This window comes from Corvus kubaryi, unplaced genomic scaffold (assembly GCF_017639235.1).
Source record: "Corvus kubaryi isolate FWS band 111438036 unplaced genomic scaffold, C.kubaryi_AGA036_p1.0 38990, whole genome shotgun sequence".
Taxonomy (NCBI): domain Eukaryota; kingdom Metazoa; phylum Chordata; class Aves; order Passeriformes; family Corvidae; genus Corvus; species Corvus kubaryi.
The window spans coordinates 2,035-18,086 of NW_024581189.1; the positions used below are offsets into that span (position 1 = coordinate 2,035).

A 16,052-nucleotide genomic window follows, 5' to 3' on the forward strand; every position below is an offset into this window, starting at 1 on the left:
GGCAGTTCTTTTGCCTTCTTGTCTTACCTAGCTGTGTGTGGAGGATCACTGACTCCACTCTGACTGTACCAGCTTGTATTTGGAGTTTTGGAAGAAGGACATATGAATCTTGTGCAGTACTGGTTGCCTGACCCCCCAGGAGCAGAAGCAGAAAGGCAGTAATTCATACAGTGCTGAATAAATCCATGAGAGAACTTGGCAGAGAAAAGGAGCTAAAGGTTAGTTCATCTGAACAATCTCAAATTAACACATGCCACCTGCCTGCTCCTGGTCCCCCCTCCCCCAGTCAGATTTGAATCAGCTCTTCTGAAGCCTAGAAGTGCTTTCCAGTAACCCACTTTATCAAGAGCAAAAATAATTCCTATGGGAATAAACTGCTAAAGCAACCATGATTTTTGCCAGTCAAAACTACTGGGCCAAATTCTGCAAGTCCTCCATCTGTATTCTGTTCAATTACTGCTGGCATCAAAGCAAATAATTTTGCTTGAGTAAAAGGATAGTGATGGCATGGTGCTGCTGGACTGAGTGAGTGTGTCTGGATCTGTTTACTACTTGACTGCGAGAGGACCAGCAACACTTCTCTGTCACATCAATGAGCAAGGAGCCATGACTTGTGTTTGCCAAGTGAAAAAATCACACCAAATGAATAGACAGAAGGACCCAAAATCACAGCTGAGCTGACAGACGAGAATTAGAGAAATAAACAGGACTGCATGACTTGTTTGTAAGATTTACATTTTAAGAAGAGGGTCTGGCAGTGTTTTTAAGAATGTTAGGAGACTTGGAAGGACACGTGTTTTTGTCTGGGTTCACCGTACTCTAGAAAGCTCCCACCAGTCTTTCTCCTCCTTTAGTGCTGCCTGTGAGGATGGCTCTGAGCGTAAGAAGAGCAAGCCCCAGATGGCAGCAGGTTGGTGGGGACAGCCTGGCAGAAAAGGAGCTTTCGTGGAGCCCTGAGAAGCAGCCTTACTTACTCCAGCAGAAGTACAGGGTAGGGCTTCTTTTGTTTGGAACAGTGAGGGTAGGTAGGGACAGTCCATGGGAAATTTAATCTGAAATAATAGAAGAGAGAGGGGGAAAAACAGCAGCATAAGGCTGCAAACGTTAGTAAACTGTAGTAATGCCCTACTCCAAGTGTCTTTATCTGACGGTGGGCTTAGATTACAGCAGGACAGACTTCCCATCCCTCCTTTGATGCTGTTCTCTATACGAAGGGAGTTTGGATTCCCCAAAGGATCTTAGTATACTTAGTAGCTTTTTCAACTTTGTAAGGAAAAAGTTGTAACTTAGTTGATTTATTAAATATATGCTTTGAATGCTAGAATTGCAAACTTCCTAGGTTTCTAGGGTGTCCTTTCTTATTTTGTTTACTGAGCTTTCTAAGGGATGAGCTAATTATGTTACAGCCAGTTCAAAGCAGCAGCCTGTATGCCCTGTGCAGCTCTTAAACATTTGCTAAAAGGTATAACAGGTGGCTAGGTGGCAGGTGGTCATAAATAATCTTTTACTGTATTAAGTTAGGATTCAAACACGCAGATAAATTGTCCTCTGACTTCTTTCTGTCTTCTTCTGTGAAGATGGTGTCTGTGGGTTTTTCTGAGGGCAGTGCTTGGTGGGCTTTGTGACATTGTGCTGAACACTGAAGCAAGCAAGATAATTTCCACAATTGTTATCTGAATGAAAATGAGGTTTTGTTGGACCTTCCGCCAACCACCTTTTGTTCATTGTGGCTTCCCTATTCTGTATTTTCCCCTCCATGAGCCCCATTTCCCCAGCCCACAACTATGTCATAGGTGTGAATGTCAAGTGGCTTTAAAAATGAATCAGAACACAATTTCTGTAACCCTTAGGCATCCGATTCTCTCCATCTCTGTACTTGCCCTCTAAAATGCTCTCTGTAATTACTTGGTATGGGCTAAATTGGACTAATTACTAACAAATAAGTGTCAAGTGAATTACTGGAACTTACTCAGTTCCTCAGCCAGATTTCAGACTTCTCACATATTTTTCCTTACTTATAACAGCTAATATGTTTAGTACCTCATCCCACACTATATTAGCATCAATGCCAAGATTTGTGGGGGTTTCCAAAAGTACTCATTTGTCATTTGGTCTCAAATTAGACCAGAATGCAAACTTAATAAAAACAAGTTTTATTCCATTTTCCAGGAAATTAGTCTTTGTAATTTATTTAATTTTCAAGCCTTTAATGATATTTTATATTAAAGGTTATGTTATCTACAAATATTATATTAAATTATAAAAACACAATAAAAATTTAAAGGTAAATATTATTTTAAAATTTAAATATGAAATGCAAATATAGACAGATGAAACAATTAAACCTTTCAGGATTTCTTCAGGATTTACTATTCATATTGTCAACCCAGTAGTTTGCCAAGGTAAGCATGAATTTGCAAAATGTTTTGGTCTACCTGAGACTACTTGTTTTAATTTCAGCAAAATCTCAACCATAAGTGTCATCTTCAGTTGTACGAGCAGGATCCTTTACTGAAGTGAAATAATATAATGATGTGGCTTCAAGGAGCTGTTTTGGTTTATTCAATGAGCATGGATTTACTCCAAAAGGCTCTGGAGGCTCAGAGAGCTCGAACCCCATTTTTCCATCTAATTAGCAGTGGCCAGTATGATAGATACACCCCTCATCACACAATGTAGTTACAGCTGGATAGCTATGAACCCCATGTAGTCATTAATTCCCAGAGAATACAAGCAGAGATGTAGGGTTGAATGGGGCCCGTGTTTGTTCAGAGACTTCCTTGCTGCCTAGTGATTTACATTTTCAAGTAGTTTAGTGTGCACTTGGTGAGTATGCTGTTTCTTGCTGTATTTGGTGCCCTGTTTAGTCACTTGCTGGAGGTTTGTTCTGTCACTTATGAACGGGTTTAAGAGTGAGTGTGGCACTCAGAGTGCAGTTGGGATTGGGTAAAATTTAGGAATGTGCATGGCCTTGGGAGTTGGCTTGGGGGAGGGATCATGGCCCTGAGAGTACATTAGAGGAAGCCTTTGTATCTGGGCCAGAAAGTGGGCATGGAGTGCTAATGGAGCTTTATGAATCCCTCTGGAAGATTATGTGATCTTGGGACAAGTATCGGGGTGGTGGGCATGGTCTTTGGAAAAAGTGCAGGCTTTGATGCATTTGTCTAGCTCTCTGTGTATGTTGGGACTGACATATACTGCTCTGCTGGAAGGTCTTTTTTGACCTTTCATTTGATATTTCCATGGCAACTTGCTCCCACTGGAGAGCAGTCCTCACATAGTTCTTGTGGTGTGCTGGGTAGAAGAGAAGTGAGGCCAGGCAGCCATTGCACTTCTGATTTCTAATCCAAGATTCACTGTGAATGCTTTAATGGGACCTTTTGAATACATTTGTCATCACACATTCCATACAAAATCAGACAGCAATATTAACTGTTCATACATTGAGCATAACTATATTTATATACAGCATGAGTACATATAATTATAGTAGTGCAATACATGGAGTTGGTGTTGCTGCAGGCAACTGTGAACTAATCTGGGAGGTCTCATGTACAGAAAATAGCTGGAGAAGTGTTGGTGAAAGGGAAACTAAGCTAAAGGATAAAAGTGCCTGGCAAAAAGCATTGTTTGTGCTTAGAAAACAAGTATGTTTGTGGAGCAGCACTAAGTACTGCTGGTAGGAACATCCCCAAATGTTCTCCCAAGGGCATGACCACAGACCGATATTTACATAGAATGAAATCTGTGCTCCTTTTTCTCCAAGTGTATAAACTGCAGAGGTTTTAGTTTTGGTGCTGACTTCCAGTATTGTACAGCACCTATAACTTCTGTATGCACAGCAGCTCAGCTCCAAAAAGGAAGGTTAGTTTTGTTTAAGAGAGGTATCCAGAAATGGAAGCCATCCCCTCCTCTCCCTGGGGTGCAGTTTTGAAAAGAATGAAGTGTAACTGTCAGAAGACCGACAGCTTTGTTCCGAGTGCTTGGGAAGTAATGGTGATCCTAGGCATTATTCCTCTCCTCCACATACTGGTGTGTTCTGCAGAGGGAATGCACTGTGGCAGAGATGATAGTCTGGGCAGCTCTTCCCAAGAAACTCAGAGTATCAGCTCGTGCTGCAGGAATCAGCCTTCTAAGAGAAACTGGAAAATGACATGAGCACCAAGGTCCACACCTATAATTTCATTTCGCTCCTTTTTTCCTCCTGTCATTCACTTTTCTGATTTTTTTTTTTTTGGTCTTTTCATCCTCTGCCTCCCACACTCCCACTACTGTGCTTCCTTGTTGTTCCCTCTCCATTTCTTCTTTTCATGGCAGGACCAATCCATCTCCCCTCTTTTTACTCCTTGCAATTATTTTCCTCTTAAAAGATATTGCTGCCTGCTGTGCCTTGAACACTAGCTTTTTAGAAAAAAACAAACTTGCCTCCAACAGCAAATTCCTTGAAAAGTCTCCTAGGTATATTTTTTTTGTCTCTTTTTCACTTAATTTTTTGGCAAAATCTCTCTTCTTTAGCATGTTAGTCAACAGAACTATTAGCTACCTTGGTTACTCTTCTAAGCCTTGTCACCTCTGCATAGCCCTGCTACTTAGCAGCAAAAAAATCCCAGGGTATTTTTCTACAGACTTTCTGCTGCACCTCTCTCTCCCCATATGAGAATGTTTATAGTGAATTATCCCTCCCCAAAATTAGAATTATTTGGCTCTGAAAAGCTAGTAACAATGCTGCAAACAAGGCAGATCATATATAGAACTTCTCTTCAGGAAAACGCTGTGAACAAGCAGCAGCAAAAACGGTGGCAGCAACCTGAGTTACTCAGTAACCTCAGAGTGCATGGGTCACTTCACAAAAAGTTAAAGGTGTCCTCTGGTTTGGCTTTCCCCTGTTGTGTAATTGTGAATTTCTTGTGCTTTAATCTAAGTCTATACAAAATGGTTTTTTCCCTGTTTGTTATTGTGCACATCATGTGTGCATAATCACATGTGCACCTTCAGCAGCAGGTGTGGTCTGTGGATTTGAGGCTGTATCACCACTGTAAATAGCAGGCAACAGCGGTCTTACGGTATTAACTGTACAAACCCAGGAGTAAGACTTCTTTATAGAAATCACTTGTACTCATTTGTCTTGAATGCTGTTCTTGTTTCCAAACCCCCAAAATTTTATGTATCCTCACACCTATAACACATTTAGCAGTAAGATAAGGTTCCAACAAAAAGGTGAGATACATTGTCAGAAAGCTTGACAGACTGATAAATAAGGTTACTAGAAGATTAAATCTATGTAGATTAGAAAATGGTAAACAAGAGGTGAAATACAAGTATTCAAGGCAAAAAGGGAAAGACTGTATCTGAAACTGGCTTGGGCATCTTCATAAAATGTCATGAACCTATGCAGCTCGTTGCCATAAGGCATCAGTGACATTAAAAGACATTATATATGACTTCCAGGTGTCACAGTTACAGGAGAGAAAATAAGTGATTTCTTAAGGCACAGGAACTCTCCTTGCATTAAGTTGGAAGCCCACCACTGAGATGAATCTTTCATTAGGCAAGTTATGCTGTAGCTGCTTTCAACAGAATTTCTTACTTGTTTTGGTCAGAGGAATCAGCTCTGTCTGAGAATAAATTCTAAGCTCACCAGACTGCAGGTGCAACATAGTTGGGAATTCCTATCTTCCTATTGGACTGGAAATTTGAGTCTCACCACGTGTACAGTGACTGTGGTGTGAGTTTCACTGCTGGTGACTTCTATGTTAAGGCAGAAAAGGAAGTGGTGAAAATGAGCCTCATTTCATTGAGTTTATGTACTATTGTTCATTTTTCAGATTCTGGTTTTGGCAAAAAAAGGGAGATGGAGTAGTGGTCACTGTAGAAGATTTATACGTAGAAGATTTAAATTCTGGTGACAAAGAACTATGTCTTTCCTGTCCATTATCTGTTAGTACCTCCTACACGAAGGCATTTCCTGTTCAAATCCTGTTGTGGCTGAAGTTCTCTGAAATAAGTCTTATTTTGGCCAGTTTTAATTTAACTACTTCTCTGCTTACTACATTTTGAATGTTGTACATAAAGAGCCCCACGGAAGCACAGAATGGCACTTTGTGCCCAACAGACTACTGACAAGATCACACATCAAAGGAATTTTATTAATGGAAATGGGAATAAGGTACCCCAATCCCAATGGCTGTGTATGCCAGTGGTTACTCTCCCTGGTACCTTTAGAAGCATCTCTAGGAGAGTTACCACACATCCCTTCTGAGGGGTGGAGCTTGTCCAAAGTTTTATGCTTTCTCCTGGCTCTGGGGAGCCCTGGCTGGTAGCACAGCATGCTTGGGCTGGCTGAGGGAAAGCACGGGAGATGTGTTCTCTCCTGCAGAACATAACCATCACCACGAGCCACCTCGTGAATCCTGCTTTTGAGTAGGGGCTCTGTTAGGCAGCCACAGGGAAGTCTACGGTCTTCGCAAACACATTTTAAGAGTTTGCAAATATATTTATGTAATTCTAGACTGTCATCTGAAGTCCTGAGAGCTCTTAAATGGTTTTTGAGATGGAAAATCCCCCCCAGCTGTAGTTCTAGTAAAACCTGTAGCTGCAACCACAAAGCTTCTTCCAAGGTTTTCTGAGTGATAGCTGTATCTTATGGCTCTAGTTTAAAAGACTGAATTTACACATTTTTGTAACTTTCATTCACTACAAGTAGTCACAATAGGGAGGAATCAACCAGTTTGAGTTTGAAGAGTGAAGTTTACCCCAGGTATTTTTCTCCAGCTGGATGATTTTTCATTTTAGAAGTTAAATCTGAGCCCATATGCCTTAGAGGAAGCTTTTTATAATCATATAATGAACTGTATCCAGTAAGTAATTACCACTTCACTTTTTTCTAGCATAATAAAAATCTTGAAATGGAGATCTGCAATATTTTGCCAAATTAGTTGCTTAACTCACTTGGTATTATTACAAAAGGTCCTTCTGAGCAGAGAAGGTCTCCCTCATGAGAGATACTGATGCTAGAAGGCCTTAATAAATCAAACCTGAACCAGACAGCACCTCATGAAAAGCACCCCAAGGACAGTACCAGGTGAATTGGCAACTCATAGCATGGCAATTCTTGTTCAGGGTTTATTTATAGGCAGGTATTTTGACCCTGGAGGTTGGTTGGAGCCCTGACAGTAATTTTCTTCTCACATTGCACAGAGAGGCACTGGGCAATTATCACTTGAGGGGTTTTGTGTGAGTCAATGTTGTTCCACTGGGAAATACCAGAGTAACTTGCTAAGGGCTTCAGAGCAGTGGGCATGTCAGAGCTGACAACACAGCGGATGTTAGAGAGCAGAGGGTGGGAAACAAGTAGGTATTTTCCCCACTGAGAAGCCTATAAAAACCTTGTCTGGAAGATGTCTTCACTCGTGTGCATTCATGTTCTTATGCACTCTTACCATCACTCTTTTCAACACCAATTTTTCAGAGATACTCCAAGTCTTAGTGCTTAGTCTTATAACAATAGTGGTTCTTGAGAAAACTGTAGCCTCAGAGTGCAACCAAAAGGCTCAGAAACCCAGAGGGATCAAAAGAGTTATCAGATTTGTTTCAGGTGTTACAGTTTCTAAATAGCTTTTGAGGTGTTTTTTTTCTTTAATTTTTAAGGACTTAATGTAAGAAATATTTAATATGATACATAATAATCAGCCTAAATCAAGTTAAAGAAAATGCACAAAAATGAACAGTAAACCATTAGGAGAGCAGGACACGAGCTTGTATTTTTGGAGTCCTTTTCTTGTGCCTTGGTGACAGGACCAGCCACTTCCTTTGCATAACAAACGTAATAGTTTCTATATAATAAGAGGTCTAGATCCTCTTATTCCAAGCCACACAGATGGAAAGGAAAACCAAAACTTTTCCAGGAAGGAGCCTGCTGTGCAACCCCATTTTTCTGTTGTTCCTTTTGAGGATCTGAGTAGAGGCTATATGCTGGCCTTGAACCAGAATATGCTCTGCAAATATCTCAAATGAGCCTCACGAAGTTAAAAGGTTCATTTAAATTGCAATTCCATACTTGGTTTTGGGATAGTTATTTACTGTTTCATACAACAGTAAATGGGAGGGAAGGTAAACCATTACATAACAGTAGAATATTTTTTAAATCTTCTGTGCAGTGTCTGTAGGAGTTGTCTTGGTAGGTCTCTTCCCTTCTCAGATCTTCTAACCAAACTAAAAGTTGTGGGTGGATAGATAGCAAGAGGTGGTAAAAGACAGACAGAAATAGCTCTCAGCATGAGAAAGGGCCATCATGGCCATGCACACCCACAAGCAGTAAGGGCAGTCAGAGGTGCCCTTGGAACAGGCCAGGTATCACTGCAGGAAGGCCCTTAGAATTCCTGCTCCCTGGGACGTGCAACAGTGATGCTGCTGATCACAGAACCCTCTGTAGAGAGTTTTATGATGCTGTACAAATCACAGCCAGCTAAACTTTGTGTTCTGAATAACACTGACAAGAATTTGCTGACTAGTAATTTCAGATGTTTTCAGTTTGTTCGTTCCTACATCTTTGCTAGCAGAAGAGTATGGTTGAGGGCTTCCAGGTTTATGGCGCTTCTTTTAAGCTCCTGTTTCCCAAAGTGATGAGAAGCTTTGCACACATGCAGTGCAGAGATGAAAACTCAAGGGAGCTGCTATAAGACTATGATTTATGAAGGGCTTAATGGCAGCTACCTCATACAACTTTCTCCGGAAATGACTCCTTGTCACCCCTTTTCTATTTTTACCCTCTATCTTTTCCTTCACCTTTTCCTGTACTCGCTTGCCATAGAATTTGAATTAGCATCTTCTGTAGAAAATCTCAATAGTTTGGGTTAAGTAATCAATTAATTTTAAATTTAGAATATAAGGTTTAGCTTTCCAAAGTGCATGCACTGCATTTTTCCACAGGAATGAGGGAAGAAAATATTTGTGTTTGCTAAATTAACATGTCTTACTTCTCATATCATGCACCAGTATTTGGCAAAATACAGCATCACTGATGTACACAGGTACCCAGTCTTCCTCCATTTTCTTCTTCCCATGAAGGGTCTTGAGCAATCTGTTAAAATAGGTGATCTGCTGATGAAAACCTCCAGTATAAAGCAAAGCAGAAAAGGTAGTCAGAAGTTATGCAAAAAACCAAGCCAAAACAAAACTAAAAATCTCCAAAAATCAAGGAATATCCTTAACTAGATAGGGACTAGGTACTGAATGATGTATTAGCAGTTTCCAGGAAAGCTGATGGCCATTGTAAACCTTTAAGTTTCCAGTTCCTTAATTATAAATAGGTAGTGAAAAGAATACAGCAGCAGCTATGTAAAGGTATTGCCCAGGGAGAATTACTGCTTTTGTGTAAAAAAGCCAGCATGCCCAAAGGGGTGGGGAATTGCCCAGTCTGCCTCTGTTGAAGTGACTTACACAGGCTGGGGGTTTGTCCACTGTGCTCTCTGCTGCCTTCTCCCTGTGGCAAAGATCCAAACAGAGTGCACCTCTTAAGTCTCTGTGGAAACTCAGTGGTGTGGGACAGGAAAGAAATGGTTGATTTGTTTCAAGTATTGATGCACACTGGTCTGCCCATTTGTATTTGGAGAGTCCTTTCTGGCAAAGCGGTGCACAGGTATTACAGAAGGAGTCAAAGAAAATCGATGTTCATATTATAGGCTGCAATCCAGCCAAGGTTGAGTAAGAAGGGAAATGGGGACCTTGAGTCCTCTGCTCTCTACCTCACTTGGAGAAGAAATGTTGGGCAGCCAGGAGCTGGGAGAACATCAGTCCAACCACAGCCCCAAATCTTCTGATGTACCTTAGACCCTAACCCTAATTTTTTTGTGGGTTTTTAAAGTATGTTTTGCTGTTTTGTAGGTCTTTCCTAAGGATGTTGGAAAGACCAAGACTATGGTTCTTACTTGCCTCCAACACAAAAGCAGCACTCTGGTTCTTCACCTTGCACTTTCCTTTTGTGCTTGCATGTATGAAAAGAAGGTTTAATCATGTTTTCCATTCTTTCTTTTGAGAGCCTTAGAGGAAAGTGCTAGGGAGAAACAGTGCTACTACAGATAAGCTTCCATATTATCCACAGCTAGAGTTGACAAAGATAGCACACAAGTGGGACCACAGCAAGGACTGGGGTAAGGAACAGTCAGGGAAAGACAGGGAAGTTCCTGGGGTTTAATGTCAGAGTAGGAAGAGATATCGCGAGCCCCAATCACCAATAGTAATTAACTCTCAAGAACTGTACAAGGATCTCTACAGATCTTGCAAGGTATAGCAATCAAGGAGTAATTGTTAAGTAGGATGATTCACTCTTAAAAATTATTAATCATTCTATGAATTTTGATGAGGATGAACAGATACAGAGTGTTAATTGTTATGTGATGGTTATTATATTCTCAGGTTGTGATAGTTCTAATTAAAAAAAAAAAATTATATTCACTTTATCAAGATTCATTCCAGGATATGATACTATTAAGTATGAGCATAGGCATTAAGATTCTGCCTGCAAAAAGCATGTTAAATAGTTCTGGTCCTGGATGAATTTGATCTGTCAAAGTTGATGGTATTTATCTGAGAGCATTTACCATAGAAATGCTTTCATAGGGGATCTGGTTTTGTAGCCTACAGATACTCTGGTGATGCTGAAGGGAACAGAAGTGTTTCTGTTGTCTATAATATGTGGATCTGGGGCCTTGAGATCAGCAATTCAAAGTTAATGAACACAGTTTATATAATGCCATATTTCAGTGATATCTTGTTGTCAACATTTCTTTCTACCTGTAAAGCTATTCTTACAAAGTTTGTAGCAACAGCTATTTTTCCCTAGTCTTGTTGATAGTGAGAACTTCAGTAAGGAAGCATAATTCCCTATAACAGAGGTTAGTAGCCTGCCTTGGTCTGTTCTGTAGTGTAACACATACAGTCATCCTTCCTTTCCCTGCCTCAGCAATAGCACTACTTAAAAACCTGTCCTGGATAGTAAAAGCTAAACCGGTTTCCCCACGCAGGACTGAACTCTGGCAAAATGTGAGCCGTGGGAGAAAAATTCTGTCTAAAGTCTTGACCAAAGCAGGGAACTGTAAAGACTGGCTTTTAGAGTAATGTAATCTTATTTCTGTGGTGTAGTTTGGAAGTGCTGTAGTTCCAGGAGTATCACTAAGAGGTGTTATGTAGGATGAAAAGTCCATAGGTTGGCAACAGTGCAGGCTCCATCCATGTGGTAATATGAGAGGAACTTGATTCCAGAAGCACCTCTGCCTGTACCTCTCCTCTACCTCAAGATCCTCAAATGCCATCTTTTCTCTCTCTGAGCAGAGAGCTCTTCCATTTCTGCCTCTGATAATGTGGGGATCACCTGAGCATGGTATGAACTTTGTTCTATAATTACTCAAACTTTTGAAGAGATATTGTCTGAGGTGTGAGCTTTACAGCTGAAATATGGTGTAGAAAGCTTGGAATTCGGCTATTCCAAAGCAATCTGAGTCATGAGTTAGCAATAGTGTCAGCTCTAGCTAACTCGCCCTTAGGTTCTCATATTTGTGCTGTCATCTTGGGACCTGTTTCAGCAGTATCCATCTGCATTACAATCAAGCAAACAAACTTGCCATTTGATTCAGGTTTTTAGTAACTTTATTAAAATCCAAAGCCTGCTGTTAGTAGCATGTATCAGTTTTAAGATGGTAAGATGTTTATATGTACATAGTTTTCTAGGGCAGGGAGTTCCCATGAGTTTGTGAAATACGGATTCCATTCCAGACATGGATTGTTCTTATTCAGAGAAAAGCAATGGAAAAAGCAAACCAATTGTTTCAGGTTTGTCTCACGTGAGTTGAAACTGAAGTAACTTCACAGATGTCATTGGTAGGATAAGGCATCTCCAGGATAAGACTGAAGAGGGTTGCATTCACTGAGCTACATTGAATTACTCCTCATCATCCCTTGGTGAGAATATTCACACATCTTTTGAACTGAGCTAATAGTGCAATACTGTGTGTAAAAATAGAAGTCTCAAGGATCATCTGAATATGGTGCTGATCAGTAGATAGCCTGAAGTATGAAATCAGTTTGTGTATAGATTATATAGGTATGAAAAACTAACTTATACAGCACCTTCTTAAAACCAGCACTCAATGTAGAATGCTCTGATCTTCATGAGAATGGAGGTCTGCACTCTTCCAGCTCTGTGGGAGGTTGTCTTCACTACACTCTGTAAACCTATCAGTCATTCCCTGTTAAAGGCCATCCTGGTCAGGACAGCAAGGGTGAGATGATATCTACATTCAGTTGTAAATAAATATTAGCAAACATTTCAGAAAAATCCAGACTAATAGAGTACAACCATAAAATGAAGAAGTCTGCAGACATTCAAACAGTGATGAATAGATTCTGTTGAGTTTGTTTTTGTTCCAAGACTTTATTGCCACTTAATAAATAAGAAACAAAAGCAGGTAGTAAGGTTTTCTTCCTTGTTATCTGCAGCACTGATGATGATTCCAGATAGTTGGCCTTAGATGCTTGGATTATCTGCGTTTGGCAACCCGTCTTTCATCTATTCTCTTCATAGCAGTCTGCACCCATTGCTGATTAGCACCTACGCAGATCCTGATACCTTTTGCAGTGATAAACCTATAGGAAAAAGGAAAGCAAACCAGGTGGGTGTTAAATTCCGTTGCTAAACCCGGATCTGCTGGATTTGGTTTTGATGTAGAACATGAGGAAAAATATGGTAAAACAATATCAAATGCTGGAGTTTGTAGGTTTTAGTTGGAATAACAACAGTTAGAAACATTATTTCCCTCTTTATGGCAGACATGGTCATGTACATATTTGCTGATGTTAAGATAACCGAGCATACCTGCTATTCTGGGATTTTATTTTAAATCATGAGGAACATTAGTCTCCCAGAAGCAGAGCCCAGATTTGATAAAGACACATGCTTGTGAGCTCAAACAACCAAACACAGCTCCTAGCAGGACTCAGAGCTACCCCACATCCTTTTCACGTGGACTTTCCCCTTGACTCAGTTCATGCATGGGGCCTCTGACTGCTCCACCCTTGCTGAGATGCTTGCCCACTCACTGGGCACAAAGATGTGACTGGTCAGTGAGCTTCCTGCCATTATTCATGAGCAGCACACATCTCCCAACTTTCTGAGGTCCCCTCCTCTCCCCTCACTCCCTTGGCTGCCAGCTGACTCCTTGATGGAAGAACTGGAAGGGTGACCTGAACTAGCCAGACTTAGTGAGTTGGGCCATGACTTGAATTCTGATGCCCGTTCCCTATTTGATGATACTGTTGCTTGCAAAGATAAGTGTGGAGGTGAAGGGTGCATTGGGTACTTACATGATGGCATCTATTGGTACTTGTTGCTTTTCATAGCTTATGAGATTTCGGATGTTCAGTTGCCTTGGAGACAGAGTTGCACAACTGTATCTGCGCATGGACTGACTACTAGCGCTTCCTAGAAAGGAAAAATAGATAAATGAAAAAGGAATAAATATTTTATGGATATTTAGCCATAATTGCTTAATAAACTAAGAATTCCAAAAGATTTCTGATTGTGCTTAGACCATGAGTGTCCCATGATATACAGCCACAATACCAGTTATACCAGAGAGCTTCAGATATTTTCTGTAATGCATCTCACCATCACTAAAGTGTTGTCTATCTCTAGGGAGTCACTGCTTCCACAGCAAAAAAGCTGTTTGATATCATTCATAATTAGGTCTGCATCATCTGCAAGTAAGTACCCATGTGAAGGTAGTGTTTAGAACTGGAACATTATTGGGTGGATTTCCACATATCATTTGAAAATGGATCAGTAATTCCTCCTACTTTCCAAGTGAAGAAAAGGAAAGCAAGGCTACTTCTCTCACATTCAAAAGTAGCATTAACAAACATTGTTGACAGAAAGGGAGAGATATCTGCCAGAAGAATCAGTGCTTATATCCTTTGGCTATGACTGATTTCATAGGCAGTGGAGTGCTACTTAATCCTTGCTTTCCTCCAAGATTTTGATACAATTCAGAGAAATGTACTGGTCATTAAAAAAGAGGATCACAATATTGGTATAAAATTTTCTAGGCACTCGTTTTCTTACGTGGTGATAACTTAAAATGGGAGCTCATTTAGGTGAGATGAAGTATAGGCATACATTAGTTAAGCCTCCACTTGCTAGTTTCTGGTTTTGTCCCATTCATGAAAGACAGGTTTGGGAAAGCATGTGGGGGACAAACAGAACTCTGCTCTACTCTGTGGTTTATTTATAAAGAATTCATAGAGCTACTGGCTTAAGAAAAGTCCGAGAGCTGTTCTGGTGCACCTTGTTAAATATGAAACCTGCTGCACATAGTCTCACTATGTGTGAGCTGTTCTTTGTTTGAAATAATTGGAATAGCTGAGACAAACACACATCAGTCTTGGAGAAGTTGTGGGATAGCCAGTGCACAGGTACTGGCAGAGCTGCTAATTCCTGAGATTTTGCTTGCCTGAAGCAATAGCTCTCCTGCTCTTGCTTTAGTCATGAGTATCACAATGTAGTATTTTATATGATTCATTTCACATTTCTTCCTGCCTCAGACTGGTTTTCAAAATGTGGCATTAAAAGAGCTCAAAGACAGCCAAGCAATCCTTACTAGTCCTGGAAATATTTCCTCTGCTACTACACAATCTTTGGGGAATGGATGCAGAGAATAGCAGCAGAGCTTCTCTAAGCCTGGGAACAAACCCCAACTGCTCTGCACCTATAGCTACCCTTTTTTCCCAGGTGTATTTGGTTTCTTTATCATTCTTTCTAGCTCTTTTTCCTTTCTCTTGTAGACAATCTCGGTGTGCTTTTTCAGACTTGGTGATACTTATGACCAATTACACAGCCTGGAGAATGACACTGGCAACCGGCAGTGCGTGATACGGAGCCGCTGCTGCCAGGATGAAGAGCAGCGTCACCGATCCAAATTGGGGAATGTAGTGGGATGGAGTTGGAGAGGCAGTGGGTCAGCATAAAGGCTGTGCAGCTTCATAGTCTTGTAAATGCTTAGCAGGTCTCAGTTGGGTTTTGGTGTGGTTTTGTGAGGATACCTTTTCTCTGTGTTTCTGAGTGCATTTTTGTGGGTTTGCATATGGCTTGCGTATCAGTGCTTTGTGTGAAATCTAATTGTGATGAGGTGATGTGTGCTAATGGGTCTATGTTCGTGTTTCTCCACGATACGTGGAGCCTAGTTCAAAAGTCAGTGAGCTAAACACCACTATAGACAAACTTATTTAAAGCATGGCCAATAAACATGGCTCATCCCAGTGCTCATAACTGGTCTCAAGGATGTTCGACTGCATGACTCAGTGAAAAGAGAGAAGGTATTGTATAAATCTGTTACTCTCCTTCTTAGTTATGGTTCATAATTTCCCTGTCTGCTCTGTTTGCTTGTTGAGAAACAAGCAAATGAACAATATGGGATACAGAACTGGAAGAACTTTTTGAAATGGGGACATTAGAGGGATGAAGGCTATATAGTTGGAGAAAGACAAACAACAAACAATACAAAAGAATTCATATAAAAGTAATCTATCTGGAAAAAGAGAGAATGTACATCTTATTCAAGAAATATTTTTCATGAGATGTTATTAACCTATAGTACACCCAGGTATATGGCATCAGTGAGACTAAAAGACATTGTGCCTTCAAGATTTTATGATTTTGAGAGAGAGAATATTGCACAGAAACCCTTTAAAGTGCTCCCAGGCACAGGTAATCTCTCCCTGCATTAAAGCAGAAACCAACCACTGTCTGGCAGGACATCAGATGAAATCCCCCATGAAGCTGCCATTCTTGCAGTTTTCATCTGGATTTCTTGTGAGCTTTATCTTATAAATCAGCTCTTTGAATGCTGCTCATGAGACCACAGGTGCAATGTGGAGCTATTCCTCTCAAGTTGCAAACTTACCTTTAACTGTGTGCACAGTGAAGATGCCAAGCCAGAAGAGGAGCAGGATTGCTGCAGTGTGGAGCTTCATTGCTGTGGCTTCTGGGCCAAGGCAGAGCAGAA

The 16,052-nt window shown here is 40.7% G+C and overlaps 1 protein-coding gene across 1 annotated transcript; it reads right to left on the reverse strand.

Annotated features, from left to right (window-relative positions):
• Positions 1 to 11,625: 11,625 nt before the first annotated feature.
• Positions 11,626 to 16,046, reverse strand: LOC121672154 (lymphotactin-like). The gene is made up of 3 exons (XM_042044687.1): positions 15,951 to 16,046; positions 13,357 to 13,474; positions 11,626 to 12,639 (listed from the first exon to the last, which is right to left on the reverse strand). The coding sequence occupies exons 1-3, from the start codon at positions 16,018 to 16,020 to the stop codon at positions 12,534 to 12,536; spliced, it is 294 nt and encodes a 97-aa protein (XP_041900621.1). The 5' UTR covers positions 16,021 to 16,046; the 3' UTR covers positions 11,626 to 12,533.
• Positions 16,047 to 16,052: the final 6 nt, after the last annotated feature.